The sequence below is a fragment of the Melopsittacus undulatus genome, chromosome 8 (genome assembly GCF_012275295.1).
Source record: "Melopsittacus undulatus isolate bMelUnd1 chromosome 8, bMelUnd1.mat.Z, whole genome shotgun sequence".
In the NCBI taxonomy this organism is placed as follows: domain Eukaryota; kingdom Metazoa; phylum Chordata; class Aves; order Psittaciformes; family Psittaculidae; genus Melopsittacus; species Melopsittacus undulatus.
The window spans coordinates 35,374,578-35,389,774 of NC_047534.1; the positions used below are offsets into that span (position 1 = coordinate 35,374,578).

The following is a 15,197-nucleotide window of genomic DNA, read 5'->3' on the forward strand; positions in this document are numbered from 1 at the left end:
TTCAAGTTTTCATGATCCTGAGTATTTTTCTTACTTGAAATAGTCTTACTTGACATTGCTAAATATTAGGCTAGTGAAATCCTAGCTTACAGCTAAAACAATATGACAGAAAGAATTATAAACATGTTCTTGTCCAAGCACATAACAATGACTGAGTCTGAATGTGACAGTTTAGATGTCTGGTTTCCTCCCACCACCGTGGGAAAAGGAAGCTGCTCCTGTGCTTAGACAGCAGCGATTACTTCCTTACATCTGTGTGGTGAAGCGAGGGTCAGCTCCTCCTGGGCCCTGCAGCTCCAGAGAAACAGGGATGCAGCAGCTCCGGCTCTGCAACCTGGCACCTATGTGTGTTCAGGAGCCCTTTGCAGTCACACACTGGCCCTTGAAGGCTTTGAGTTACAAAGCTCAAAATAGGGAAGGAGGAGAAACTCTCGCAAACTGCTGTGACTGCGAGACTGGGAGATCAGCCCAAGCTCAGGCAAAGCAATTCCACAGACCTATGGCCTTCACAAGGGTGTTTTCTTCATCAGGGTCTGTGTTTTTGTGAAACTGAGGGGAAATAATTGTATAAAAATGGCATGTCCTGTTCCTCCTTTCTAGGAAATCACAGAACAAAAATACACTCCAGTTTGCAGACAGAGAGAAAAAAACCCAGCCTATGTATTTTAAGGCAGAATTTCTGGTTTGTACAATTTTTTTGTGGAGAAGAACTCCCAGTATTAACAAATGAGCCAAAACTAGAACCATTAAAACAAGTGAGACTTCTGTCATTTACTTCAGGCTTAGCAGGTTTTGATACACGTCATAAACAATTACAGTAATTTTCTTTTACCATCTAAACAGTGAAAGTGCCATGCAACCCACACAGCTAGGCTCTTGTTTTCTGTGAGCAAAGTAGATCTCACTTCCTTTCTTGGTAGGTAGGGCTCGGCAGAAGTTGCATAGTTCGGTGTCTTTGCTGAACCAGAGAAGAACACCAGATTTTGGGCCCACACAAAATACTCAGTGTTGGGGTTTATTTCCTCTCTTGGAGGTAAACTATTGTTTGTTGTTCATTGTGCTTATTTTTTCTCTTTTAAAGGTTATTTTTTGACCGTTTCCATTCCACAAACAACAGGAAGGATACTGTGGTTAACATGTGGTTGCAGTGCTGGAAAGGGGCAATACAAACTACAATCTCAGATTCTATATTTTATTATCTCTCACCAATAATTACATTAGATCTGCACAGAATGGATGTAAAGATACTGTAACAAACTCTTAAAGCATTTTATAACAATCAGGCACATAAACTCAGCTTGACCCCAGGAATGTCAAACTGTGTCTCCAGGTAAAGCATCACTATGATAAAAAAAACCTATTGGGATTTAATAACTCTATTGATGCAAGAATCACATTACATCTGTTTTACCTGTTATGGCTTGTAAAGAGGAATGGAGTTATGCAGAAACCTTTTATTATCATTGAAATCATAACTCAGATTTGCAACTACACCATTTTATGTAATGGCTTTTAATATTCTGAGGTGTGGAACTGGATTTTTGGATTTGTGTTCCTTGTACCCCACTCTTGAAAATGGTGTGGCAATTCAGGCACAGGGAAGCATTTCCCATAACTGACCCTATGGAGAAGGCAGAATAGGAAGGTACCTTCTTGTGTGCAGGATGTTGTTAAGAAGCTCTTTCTATGCTACACCCAGTAAAACTTGTTTGAAAGAGCCTTGCTAGGCCAGAACATCAGACACTCCATACCAGTCACAGCTCTTCAATCAGCCAGTCAGCTGCTAGCTTCAATTCTCTCTTTGGTCCTGTGCAATATAGCAAAGGTTAAAGCATAGGAACTGCTCAGCAGGATAGCTTTATCTTTGTTTTAAAATCATAGAATCTCTTTAAGAAGCAAATTTGGTTGGAAGAGTCAGGCAGAGCTGTATGAGTTGGGGAGACTTGCCTGGGTGCAGTGAGGAGCAGGGATTATCACCAGTGCTTGTAGTGGAGCTCAGAAGGGATGATGCCAGCAGGGCCAGTCAGCACGGGGCTTGGAACAACCTGGTCTAGTGGAAGGTGTCCATGCCGGTGGCACGGGGCTGGAATTAAGAGGTCTTCAAAGGTGCCTTCCAGCCCAAACCATTCCGTCATCACTTGGGAGTGGTCAAGGCAGCAGCTTTGGGGTTTCGGAAACGAAGGCCACGGTGTTCAAAGGAGATGCAGTCTCAGGGCCTGCAAGGCACCGTTTTGTTGGTTTTTTTGCCTTTTCGTTTTGGTTAAAGGCGGTTTTGTGATGCTGGAGCTCACAATTCCCTGCTGACAGGCTCAGACGTTTATCCCGCAGGCTGCCCGGGGGTGGCCGCCCGCGGCCTTCCCGGGAAGGACTGTCGGGAGCGTTCACTCGTGCCAGACGGAGGGAGACCGGGCCTTCGGCTCTCCTACTCGTGTCGGTGCCCTTTGCCCTACCGACACCGGCCGGGCCCAGCAGGCCCCGGCCTGCCGCCCCCTCCCACAACATGGCGGATCGGGTCGGGTGGCCCCACCGCCCCCCCTCTGCAGCCCTTCTGTCCACGAGGGCCCCACTCTACCTACCTGGAGGCCCACCTCTATGGTCAGGGGCGCGGCGGCAGGGGGCGGGCGCTGCCCGGCCCCTCCATGTGACGGCGGCGGCGGGGCGGGGCCTGCCCGGCGGGGGGCGCGGCGGGCCGGGCGGGCGGTTGGAGCGACTCCCTTTTGTGTCTGGAGCCGGCGGGGCCGCTGGTGCTGTTGGGGCGGGCCGGCGGGAGGGGACCTCCGGCCCTCGGCACCCGCCCGCAGCCGGCGGCGGGCAGGGGAAGGAGGCGGAGCGGCGCGGAGCTGGCAGCGCGGAGGGGCTGAGCCTTTCCTCGGACGAGCGGAGACTTGAGGGGTTAGAGGAGGCCGGGCTAGGCCGGGGGCTGCCTGGCGCTGTGGAAACTCGGGGAGGGAGGCGGAGGAGCGGGAACGCCGTCCCCCGCCGCGGGGAAGGGCCTCGGCCGCGCTCTCGCCCGCGGAGGGCAGCCGGGTGCCCTCGCAGCTGGAGCCGCCGAGGAGGGGCCTCGCTCCCGCAGCCCCGCGTTCCGGCCCCACCTCTGTCGGGGTGACCGGCGGTGGCGTCGTTTCTGTGGCGGGGGGCGCGCGGTGGAGCCCGCCAGGCGCGGGAGGCAGATGGGCCGGGAGGCGGCCGCAGCACTCGCCGTGAGAGCGGAGCCGGTCGCGCCTCGCCTCGGAGGGACTGAGGGGATTGCCGCCGCCTTCCCGGGAGCGTGAGGCAGTGAGCAGGGGCGGCGAGAAGACAGAGACCTTTAACGGGATGGGACGCGGCTTTGCTCTGAGCCCGTAGAGCCTGTGGTGACCGTGCCCCGGGCAGCCGGCGGGGGCTGCTCTGACTGACACTGCTGTAGACGCGGGCTCGCGTCTGGATATGTTTCCTCCTCAACCGGGCTGTTTCTTCGATATCGTGAAGCTGCGTGGGAAATAAGCCTGGTTCCCAGCTCGGTCGGGAGCGTGCCGCCGTTCCCCGGCGGGGGGACATGCCTCGGGGCTGGGAGGCAGGAGCAGGCGCTTCCCCTGGGTCCACGGAGCCGTGCCGACTCCCCAGGCATGAAGGCAGGCGAGTGTAATGGAGTAAGAGCGGAGACGGCTCCTCTTATCTGCCATTTGCCTTTCCAGACGGGATTGTAAACGGAGAGAGTTGAGGAAGGCTGTGCGAAAGAAGGAGGAAATTCCTCTCGTCGGGTTCCCACCCCCCTTTTCTTTTATTTCTTTTAATTTTTTTTCCCTCGTCCTGCCTCGGACCTCGGCTTCCCCAGGTATGACTGCCTCACTGCAGCACCTTGTGCTGGTGCTCCTGCTCTCCAGTGCCACCCTGCTGCTCAGCACTGCGGCTGGTAAGTAGCCAGTGGGTGTAACGAACTGGCCATTTTGGCAGAGGGAGATGGGGGTGGGGTCGGCTGGTATTCGGGCACATCTGGGTCTCCTTAAAAAGTGGTGTGCATCTATTCCAGCCCGATAAAGTTTTTGAAATCCCGATATATGTTAAGCGTCTCAGAGAATAAAACCTGCTTTATTGTGTAAATGACCCGCATTCAAGACTTATGCTTTGCCTAAATCTGCATCTCTTGTCTAAGAACTTATTTCAATTTTGGAAAAATATATCATCTTTTTGTTTTGCATACCTCGCCCTTTGTAAGGTAATGCAGGAGTTTTTAATATATATTTTAATCGTTAGCAGAACTGTGCCTGTTTTGCTGTGGGATCTTTGGGCACAGCCATTTTTAATTTTATCAGCATCGGTGCTCTTAGGGGCCTTAAACATGTGCTGTAGTTTTATACCATTTCCTTTTCTTGGAAGAGGGATCTGAAGCAGAAATGTGGGTATTCCTATCGCAGGTATAGAGCAGGGATATATAAGACTGCGTTGAGGAATGTTGAAAGGTCTTGAAGAGTATTCTTTTTCTAAAAAAGAAGTTGGAAGCATGTATGTTAAGAGCGCCCTTATTCATATTTTTGGACACTCTAGCCTATTTTTAATTTTGCTCGGAAGCTCAGTGTCAGCTATGTAGGATGTTTGGCTATGATACTGCAGGAGAGATGTGTATTGGTCTGGCATCCTTTGGTTTTCTGTCATGGTGACAAGATTAGCATGTTAGAGCCTTCCGAGTGTTACCCAGCTTTGTTAGGTACTAATACCGATTCCTCTTTGCAGTGTGCATTTCCCAGCAGTTTTGGAAGACTCTTAGGACTTCGGGGTGTTTTTACTAATCGGGATCTAATTTTCAGTGCTTGCCCTTTTTTTTAAGTGTTATTTTTGTAATCTAACGTGCATGATTCATAAATGAATCTTTGTAAGAAAATTGCTGCATCTTGCTAAGATGACCCACCAAGCTGATGGCAGTTTCCATGTTACATTTCAGGAAAGTCTTAAACTGGAATTATTTGTCAAAGTTGAAGATACTTGGTGTCATTATTAGGAAAATCCTGTAAATTATACATGTTTAGGCAGTTTCTTCATCACTCTGACTGGGTAGTTCCTGATTTTCTTGCTTTGCTTTTTAAGAGGTTTCTTTCAGGAGGATATTTAAATGAAAAGATTGATGCTGCCTGTATCATCCTGACCTTTGACTGCCATTATTTTAGATGGATGTCTGCAGCGTCTCTCTGTGGTAGTTTCTGAGGATTGGTTTCTTTTTTTCTTTCCTTTTTTTTTTTCCTTTTTTTTTCCTGGAGGAAGGGACTTCTGAAGGTCAAAAATCTTATAAAGCACGTATTAATTAAAATGCTCAGTATCTCAACTCTTCTTTCAGATGTGATTTTTGACAAGTGTAGGCTTTTTTTCCCCTTTGTGAAAAGTCTGGTGAGTTGGTGATTTCTCTGCCCTGATGGAGCAAGTAGGGATTTGAACCAGGCCAAGGGCTGGGCAGGTGCGGTACGAGCCCTTTTGCACGATTTTGCCAATTCACTTCAATCCTGACCTGGCAACAGTATTCCTGGTGCTTCAGTTCTGGTTTTCCCTTGTTAAAAGGGCATTAATGATGCCAGCTTGTTTGCTTGTTTTGTGAATAGGAATGTAATTTCCCACTATGATTTATTTCTTAATTGTGAAATTTTAACAATCCACATGTTAAAAAACCTTGCTCATAATCCTCTGTAAAAGTAATTACACGAATGATTTAAGCTTTAGTTCAAGTAACTAATGGATGATTTTAAGTTTACACTGTATTTCAGAAAAAAATATGTCTATACATGGGGAAGCTACACTAATGTGTAGTTCTGCCCTTTTATGTTCATGAAAGAGCCAACACTCTTTCTTCTCTTCCCCTCCCCCAAAGTATGAACTGTGTGCTCCCATCAGAATGAAAATGCTGCCTTTGTAGCTTTGAAACCCCCTATAAATTCTTACTTCTGATTAGTGAATGGATACTGTATCTCAGCAGTGTATAGAATTGAGTGTTTATAAATGCCAAATCATGACATCAGAGGGGAAAGTATTTTCATAACAGGTTTGTAAGTTTCTGTCTGGAGGAGAATATCTGGACCTCCCTGGGGAGAGCTCCACAAAGACCTGGGCTTATTATGGGCAAGAAAGGAAAGATGATGACAAAAAGAAATCTGAACAGTGAGGCTTAGATGACAGTTTGACTCATAATCTGGAATAAAAAGGAAGAAGGAAGGTGGTTCTTCCTTCACGTTTGTAATTGAAGATACAGTAAAGAACTAGCTCTGGATTCAGAATTATTTGCTGATTATTAAGGGGGAAGTATTATTGGCTTCCTCCATAAAATCCAGATCTTAATAAGTATCTGGTATCTCTGTACTTAGATTATATACTAACCCTTGTAAAGAGAAACACTACTGTGAGAATATTTTAGCAATACTAATTTTCCGTAAAAATTTGAGGGGGTTAAAAATTATATTGGGGGGAAAAAATTGTGCTACTTTGTTCTTTATTTTTCAAATTACTTGAAATACCTCTTTCTAGATATTCCTTTTAGAACTATGAGACATTTTTACGTGCCCCTATATTTGAGAGGATTCAGATTAATTCAGTGTTACTTGTGAGGGTTGTACCTGAAGTGGTTGGTGAACCTTTCAGCTGTTCCCCAGTATTGCTAAAGAATTTTGTTTGGGTGTTTGTGTAGACCTGATATTAAAGATACAATCTTTCCCTGTTTCACTTGATTGCCTTGTGTGATATGCAGTACTAAACCACTTTTCCTTCTTTATACATACCCAGGGTAGACAGCATTCCATTGTCTAATGTGTAAATTGTTTGCGGAAAGTATGAAGTGAAAATTAAAGCAAACAGAATATGCTTTTATGTTTGGGAATCTTTTCATAAGTCTCTATCTGTGTGGTTCAGCAGGGCCTCAAGATTTTCAGTGTGAATGGAATTGGATAGAGGTTGAAGTATTTTTTTAATGATATTTTAATTATTAATTAAAATGAGTGAACTGAAGCATCTTTATCCAATTCTGTCTTGCCACTTAAAGTTACTTTCGTATCTCAACATAATTCATTTGAAATATGAATTGTGTGACATGAGGAAAAGCCTCCCTTGGCTGTTCAACTAGGATTTTCTAGTTCACTGTTTTGAATTAGTAATTGATTTTTTTCTATGTTGCATATTAAATACGGTTGTTGGGGTTTTTTAAACCTATCTGCACCCCAGTTTACTTCTCATTCAGATGTAATCTAAAATTTAAACTTGTTTTTCTGTTTGACTTGGGAGCTGTCTCAGAAATACTAGCCTAGCAGATGGAAACAGATTGTTTGCTTGAGGAGCACGACTGGTATGCTTAATGGATAACCACACATACAAGTGCAGCCTGTATGCCAGAGTAGGGCTTCGTTAACTGTATGGCTGTGTAAAGAAATAGTGTGGCTCTGAAAGTGTAGGATTCTGCACAGAGCCATTTACCTCACTGAAAAGAGCCTTTTTTCCATTAGGTAAACCAGCCTGTATGAACCTCTCTGGTATTTTGTCTAAGCTGCTTCAAGTTTTCAAGCAAACCTCAGTACTTCTGTACTGCACTGTGTAGGCACAGCCTGTGAGGAAATGGAAGCTACACTCATCCAATGGCCAAGGAGCCCAAATTTCAAGCTGAGACATGGCATAGATACCTTGCTTCAGTATGAATGGTTTTACTCTCAAAAGAATCAAGGTTGGCTAAATTGTCAGCCTATCCTTCTCTGATGAAGGAAGGCAAAATTCACTTCACCTTAGACAAAAATGGAAGCATAGCTGTGTTTCTTATCATTCTTATGGTGAACTTTGTATAAAGTGGTTGTTTTGATAACATCTCTCCAGCATGTATTATGATCTCAAAAAAACCTTCTGTTGACCATTACACCATTGTGCCTCCACATTTTTATGTTCCTACAATATTTTCAATAGTCTGTATAGTTGGTGCCATTGTTTGCTTGGCAGGTACCACCTTCCTCTGCTTTTCTCCCCAGAGGGATGAGAACATTGGTGTGTTAGGTTTCTTTAGAAATGTTTTATTGCTACCAATGGAGTGCATGGCTTACTGTCACTGGAGCTATATTGTGTTTTGGACTCAGTCTGGCTGCGCCATGAATATGTGCTGTCATTTTCAGAAGAGAATCTCATTTTCCCAGCCAGGGCTGTAAATGATGTGTAAAGTTTCATTTGGAACAAGGTGTTTATGCCCTGAATAAAACAGCCTTGGTGTTGGGTATGACTGGCATCTGTGCATAGCTTACAAGCAGTTTTAAGCATTTATTTTATTAAGCTTGTAGACTTGGTGGAACTGCTTGCTGCTTGAATTTGAATTAAAAATAAGTGTAATAGAAGAACTGTTCTCCAAACACAAATGTTTCAGTGCTCAAACTGATTTGTGTGGGGTCCTTTTTTTCTGGTTGATAACTGTTCTGGGTTTGTTTTTTTCTTTCTCTGAACCATAATTTCACAGAAGTGTAAGGCTGGAAGTGATTTCTGTTTCCTCCATGGTCTGGTTGCGTAAGTACAGATAACAGTGTTTGCCCAACATCTCTAAAATCTCCAGTGAAGAGGGATTTCGCAGTCTGTCTAGGTAGTCTGTCTGTTACAGTGCTTAATGATCATGTTTTTCATAATACAGCAGTAGTAGGGTTTTTTTCCCCTTCTAATGCAAGATTGTTTAAGATACACCTAAATTAATATGTGGTAATGCATCTGGACACATAGTGTGGAGTACACATACAGACACTTGGCAGGGAACATCAGTCTGGTAAGTCTGTGTGTTGAAGCCTAGTGTCTCAAACTTGGCTACAGGAATTTGCAGTGGGAAGCTTGAGGTGATGATCAATGTTTTTTCATTTTAAAATGAATTTTTTGCCATTTAAAAACTTGTGCTCTTCTTAAAATTTTGATCCCTGATGGTACCTTCCTGCTGGTGGTTGCAGAGCTGGAAGCTGGGCTGAGCAGCAGGAGTGGGGTCTGATAGGTGAAGTGATCTGGTTGTGTGACCAGGAGGAAGAAAGGCTAGCAGGACAGGAGAGATTGGAAAGAATGAAGGATTCAATCTGGCTTGCAGTGGGATGAAACCCAAGGCATGTTAGACAGCCAGACAGAGATAGCGTGTTAACTTTGTCAGACTTCTTTACAGTTATGTGGTGGAATGAAGCTTTTATGCTGGGGGAAAGAAAGAAAGAATAGTTGTGGGTAACAGTTTTGGAGATTTTTGTGTTCTGTCTTGTGAGCATGAATGAGACCTCTAGTCATTTAGATAAGGCCTTTATTCTCCTTGTTTTCTTTCAGTCTCCCGAGTTTGGAAACCACGAGGTCTTTGGGTGGTGATGGCATTTTATTCAAAGTCATCATTCTTGGGTTTGCAGCAAAATCGCATTTTTTTATTTTGAAGTGTCTACCTTCTGTAGCTTTCAGTACTTCGTGTTTTTCCTCTCCTTTTTTATTTCTGTGAGAGAGGAAGGGAAAGAATAGGCACTTTGGACACAGAAGACTGTCATTGCCATCTGTGAACCCTTCCATCTCCACCACGAATTTTTGAATGTGCTGGCTAATTTCTGCCATATGTGAAAGATGCTATCTTTCACATCTCTCCAGTGATTAATTTGCTACTGTTTTCATGCAAATTAGGAACTGAATAGAGGAGACCATTCCAAGGTAGAGGTTTCCCAAGGAGGAAACAGAGCGGAACTCAGCCCAGGTAATTCCTTTTGCTTAGAAGTGGCTGCCCAGTCAGGTAGGGATCCTGGCAAGCATGCTGGTGCGTACACTGTTCTGGACAAAGCACAGTGTATTTAGTTTTCTGTTCACTTTGCATGCCATAAGAGATTTGAGGGAGAATTGGGTGTCCCTTTTGTGCGATGGGTGGGAGTTGAGTAAGAAGTATGGGAGAAGAGGCACATTTATAGGCAATAGTCTGCTGGGTGTGGAACAGTTTGTGTTTCTGAGATGAGGTAGTGGGCAGTCTTTTAAACTGAACTTCCAAAACAATGAGCAAGTCACTTTACTGGATGGCTGTCATCCATTTACCACTTCACAGTGTGTATGAGTAACTTGCAGTTTATGGTATGCATTATTTTTCACACTTTTGAAACTGGATTTAATTGACTATCCTGATATAAACTTACTTTAGTTCAGATATTGCACACATTAAAGTTCCTTACGATGTTTTTTCAACAGTGGTATAACATACGCTTTTCCTGTGGTCCCTTTGACTGTTCTGTTACACACTGTATTTGCTTGAATCTGTGAGGTGCATTAAAATAATTTTATTATTTGTGGTAAGCAGTACTGGTGAAAAGGCAGCCTTCTGGGTGGGAGTAAATGGCAGACAGTGACGCAGCTAGTGGTATAGTGAACTTCTGAGCTGCTGTACTGTTACCAGCAAGCGGGTTAGGTAGCTGCACAGCAGCTTACTATTACATTTAGCCAAAAGCTGATACTCCATTTATACACCTTGTTCTGCTACATATACTTTTTTCTATTTTGAGTTGTAAGCAGAATGGGTGTGAGAAAATATGGGTAAGAAGCTTTTTTTTGAGATGCCTGTAAGTATAGTATGTCATATATGTTAATTGGGCTCCTTAAGTTATACATTAGAGAATGCAGTACTTAATATCAAAGTATCAGGTGTTGGCAGTGTCATCTGCAGCTCATCATTCATGGCATGAAGTACGTTTCCCTCTGTGTAAGTCACAAAGGTCAGGTTCACCTGGTGTGAGAAGTGTTAACGTAGTTCAGTGACAAGAACGACTGACTAAACATATTCTACTGCTCTTGCTTTTTGCCTTATCAGACTTAGTTTGGCTTGGTTTCTATTAAAAGTGAAATGATTTTTTTTCTGCAACCAAAGGGCATGGGTACAAATATTTGGTCAAAACTCCTAGACCAGCCTTGTTGGAGAACCTTACTTAGGTTTTCCAAGAACTGAAACTGATCCACAATCTGTTGCTATTCTGAAATTTGTTAAGACTTGACAAACATTTGAAGAAAAATAATGGGTCATGTTACTGTTCCAGCTGTTTTCTGTATTAATGATTATATTAAGTGATCTTACAGGGGTCTGTTTACTTGTCTGCTCTAAAAGATGTTTGCCTTTGTTAGTCATGGTGTGGTTCTGTTGCAGTTTGTTTGTTTCTTGATCTACTTGAAAATGAGTCCTTCCTTCTGATGTTATCCTTCAGAGAGAAGTCAATAAAGCTCTTGGGGGCTTTGTGTTCCTGTGCCTTCTAAGTTGCAAAAATCTTTGTGTGGTGATGCTATACAGATGAACTTCGCCAGTCCTTTTGTTTGCTTAAAACCTAAACAGTAGATGTTATTTTTCTATATTTATTTGTGGACAAGGAAACTTCTTAACTGAAGATGAGGTAGGTTTGTGATCACCAGTTATTAAATATAAATTGTTGTGAGACCTCACTTGGAGTATTGTGTGCAGTTCTGGTGTCCTCAACATAAAAAGGACATGGAACTGTTGGAACAAGTCCAGAAGAGGGCCATGAGGATGATCAGGGGACTGGAGCACCTCCCATATGAAGACAGGCTGAGAAAGTTGGGGCTGTTCAGCCTGGAGAAGAGAAGGCTGCGTGGAGACCTCATAGCAGCCTTCCAGTATCTGAAGGGGGCCTACAGGGATGCTGGTGAGGGACTATTCATTAGGGACTGTAGTGATAGGACAAGGGGTAATGGGTTGAAACTTAAACAGCAGAGGTTTAGACTGGATATAAGAAAGAAATTCTTTACTGTTAGGGTGGTGAGGTACTGGAATAGGTTGTCCAGGGAAGTTGTGAATGCTCCATCTCCATCCCTGGCAGTGTTCCAGGCCAGGTTGGATGAAGCCTTGGGTGATATGGTTTAGTGTGAGGTGTCCCTGCCCATGGCAGGGGGGTTGGAACTAGATGATCTTAAGGTCCTTTCCAACCCTAACTATTCTATGATTCTATGATTAGATTTAGCTGTCTGATATACAATATGCAGAGCCAATATAGTAATCTGAAGAAAACTAAGACTGTAGTAGGAAAATTATAGCACCTATCTTCTTAGTTAGACTGTGGTGCTGCCATATATATGCAAAACAGGCACTTAGCCCAAGAGCAATCTTTCTGCATGAAAATAATTTCAGTTGCAATCGGAGAAGGATAAAAGGAACCTTGTAATGAAGTTTGTCTGGATGCCACCACGGTGTCGGTGTCTTATGTTTGCATGTTTAAAGTTCTTTGCCTTTATTTCTAGCTGTAATGGCCTAGGTCTGGGAGCTGCAGCCGGAGCAGCTGCCATGATTGAAATAGCCACACAGGCTTGGGCTGTGCCAGCTGTAACAGGAGACAAATGCTGGGTCCAGGGCACACACTCCTGTCTCGCAGGGCTTGCTCCTGGTATTCGAGTAGGACTCGGCTGAGAAGTGGAAGAACTTGTTCCAGCCTTCGGCACTATTCTTACTCTGCTTTGCAGGCTGGGATGAATGACTCAGTGAATCTAAATGAGTGAAAAAAAGATCTGGAAACAGTAGGGTAAATCATTCCTCATGCCCACTGTAGCAGTGTTTGGATCTCTCTCTAAACTTTTTTTATATAGAATGTAATGCAAATCTGTAATTTGAGTGTGTGTCACATAGATACAGTGAAGATGACTTGTGATACATATGTGTATGTATACATGTGTGAGCATACCAATCTGCTTCACTGTTAGAACATAATATTTTAATATTAGCAAATTAGCTGTTTGCTTGGTGTTCTCAATTTCCAAGAAGTCCTTATAAACAGCTTATTTTGTGTGACTGGTAAACTTTATACTTATTAATTACATCCAGATTCTACCAGAACCTGTTAAATAATTTCTCTTTTAGTTATACGAAGATGAATCTGGCCTAATTAAATTTTAGCTAAATTTAGTCTGTAGTAGTTAATGCCATTGCAGCAGAACACAGTTATTTGGCCACAGTTGTTTAACATTGTTTTAGCTAGGAATTTAAAATCTAGTGAGTCTTTTTTTTCCTGATTTTTTTTTTCCAATACAAAGTCTCTTAAATTTCTTAAATTTTTTTTTTCCAATACAAAGTATCTTAAATGGCAAATAGAGAGACTTTCTTTGCTTTTATTGTTTCCTGTCAGAGAAGTAGTACCATTAATGAAGCTGTCAGCAAATTTAGCTTCCCTTATTTTAAGAAGTAGTGGAATAGAATGTTTATGTGCAAAACAAATGAAACCCTAATTACTGTTTTACTTATCTGTATGCAGACTATGTAATGCTACTTAAAATTGAAGAAGTGGCCTTTGGGCACAGGAATATGCAGTCCACACGTGACACAACATAGTAACTGAATTAAAAATGGGGAGAAAGTGTGTAAAATAAGGAAGAATAGTGATACAATAATAATATAATAACTCAAATCCATGGTTTCACTAGAATTCTTTTTTTTCTCCCTTTTCCATGTGCAGAAGAGAAAAAAAAAAGCAGTGAGGTCCTAAAGTCCAAAGACGCTTGAATAATAACTAGTGCTACAATACATGAGACTGCAAGCATATTCTGAGCATAAGTCACTTCACTGAAGAAATCTAGAGGCATTTAAGAGGGAATGCAGTAAAAGGGATGTCAGATTGGGTCCTGCTGAGGAATGGAAGGGTTAAATGTGAAAGCAGCTATTCAGATGTCATATACTTTGAAGCAGTCATCAAAACAAAGTCCTTCATCTTGAAGCAAGCATGTCTGCGAAAGGAGGTAGATACTGTCAAAGTGATATCATGGACAACGACTTGATTTTCTCAGCTGGTTTTAGAAGGGTGGGAGAAGGGTTAGTAACAAAAGAGCTGAGCTGAGAAGTAATAAGGTATGCAGAGGAATAAAGAATGGGCTTTTAACATGGTGTAAGCAAAACTGTGAAGAGTTGGTGATCCAATAATCAGGGAAGAAGAGAGACAGAAAAGTCAAAAAGCACCACAGTTAGTTAAGACTCATTAAAGTTGGGGAACCAGTTGAGAAGAATGGTGAATTATGTGTAGCACATAGAGCAATGTGTATTACACTTATTTCTTCTGTATATTCTGATAAAGAAGGAAGCTTTCAGTAGCTGACAAAGCATCTGGAATTGCCAGTAAATCCAGAATATGTCCCCAGGAACTGTGTCTGAACAGCATGGTGTGTAGCTAGTATCTATCAAAACTTAAAAAATCCCACGTGGCAAATAATGCAGAACGTAGTGTATTTTCATACAAAGAACGTAAATAATCCACAGTTGTACTACCTGAAATAAGAATTTGTGAAGAATCAGTGCTTTTTATGACTTCACCTCCTTGCATTTGGTTAGGATTAATCTTCCATAAAATGGTTATTAAATATTTGTGAAAATCAGTGCGGTGTCTTGAGTAATGCTTAATGTGAGTGACTGAATGGCTATGGAGTTTTACAAATAGTACTTAAATGTTAATGTTGCTTTACTGCTAACAAGAAGAGATACAGCTTCTCTTTGCTGGCAGGTTTCATGTATTTGTCATGCATATCATATCTTTTCTGCCAACTTCAAACCTTAAAATGTAGTTAAACCCATGTTTTTCAGACACCAGGGTTTGACGTACATTTAATGACGCTGTTATATATCACTTCCAGCCTTCTTGCAATATGTTCATGCATGTAATGCAAAATAAAAACCAAACAAAAGACATCAACAGCCTTTAACTGGGCTTCTAATTGAAGTTAAACAAGATAATTCTAAATACTGAACTTCTTACTGTCTCAGCTAACTTGTTTCCTGTATCTGATTACTGAGGGGAAAATGAAAATTTATGTGAATGTTCTGTATTTAAATGGAAATTTACACAAGTTGCTTTTCCCTTTCTGTGCTGACATGATGCCAGTTATGAGCCTTTCAGCGTTGCTTTTCTCACGTATTTTTGTCTACATGCTGTAAGCTTAAAACCAGAACCAGTTTGGGACAATGAAGTTCAGTACAGTTCTGTTTTCAAATGCTTACTATAAAAGATACTGGTGAAATCTCACCACCCTTTTTAGCATCCCAGTGTTTGGAGTACTTTATTCATTTGTACAGATTTACTGTTTGGGCATTTTAGTGAGACTATCAGGAAACACAGAGAAGTAAGCCTATTGCAATGTCCCTGCTTCTGCAGACAAAACTAGACATCCTGGCTGGATGTTTACCAGTGTTATTACAGGACAAGATATTTGTGTGTTGATTCTTTTCCTAGATTTGCCCACCCTTCTCCACCCTTGGTTTT

General features: G+C 42.5%; 1 protein-coding gene and 1 long non-coding RNA gene across 2 annotated transcripts in view; one reads left to right on the plus strand and one right to left on the minus strand.

The window, feature by feature from the left end:
- Positions 1 to 755: 755 nt before the first annotated feature.
- Positions 756 to 2,664, minus strand: LOC115945764 (uncharacterized). The gene is made up of 2 exons (XR_004080006.2): positions 2,577 to 2,664; positions 756 to 2,216 (listed from the first exon to the last, which is right to left on the minus strand). It is a non-coding gene; the product is annotated as an uncharacterized lncRNA (long non-coding RNA).
- A 500-nt stretch (positions 2,665 to 3,164) lies between these two features.
- Positions 3,165 to 15,197, plus strand: part of BMPR2 (bone morphogenetic protein receptor type 2) — a 112,833-nt gene continuing 100,800 nt past the window's right edge. The window contains exon 1 of the mRNA XM_005144644.4: positions 3,165 to 3,892. Within this exon, the coding sequence (XP_005144701.3) occupies positions 3,817 to 3,892 (76 nt within the window). The 5' untranslated portion in view covers positions 3,165 to 3,816. The remainder of the gene's footprint in view (positions 3,893 to 15,197) is intronic.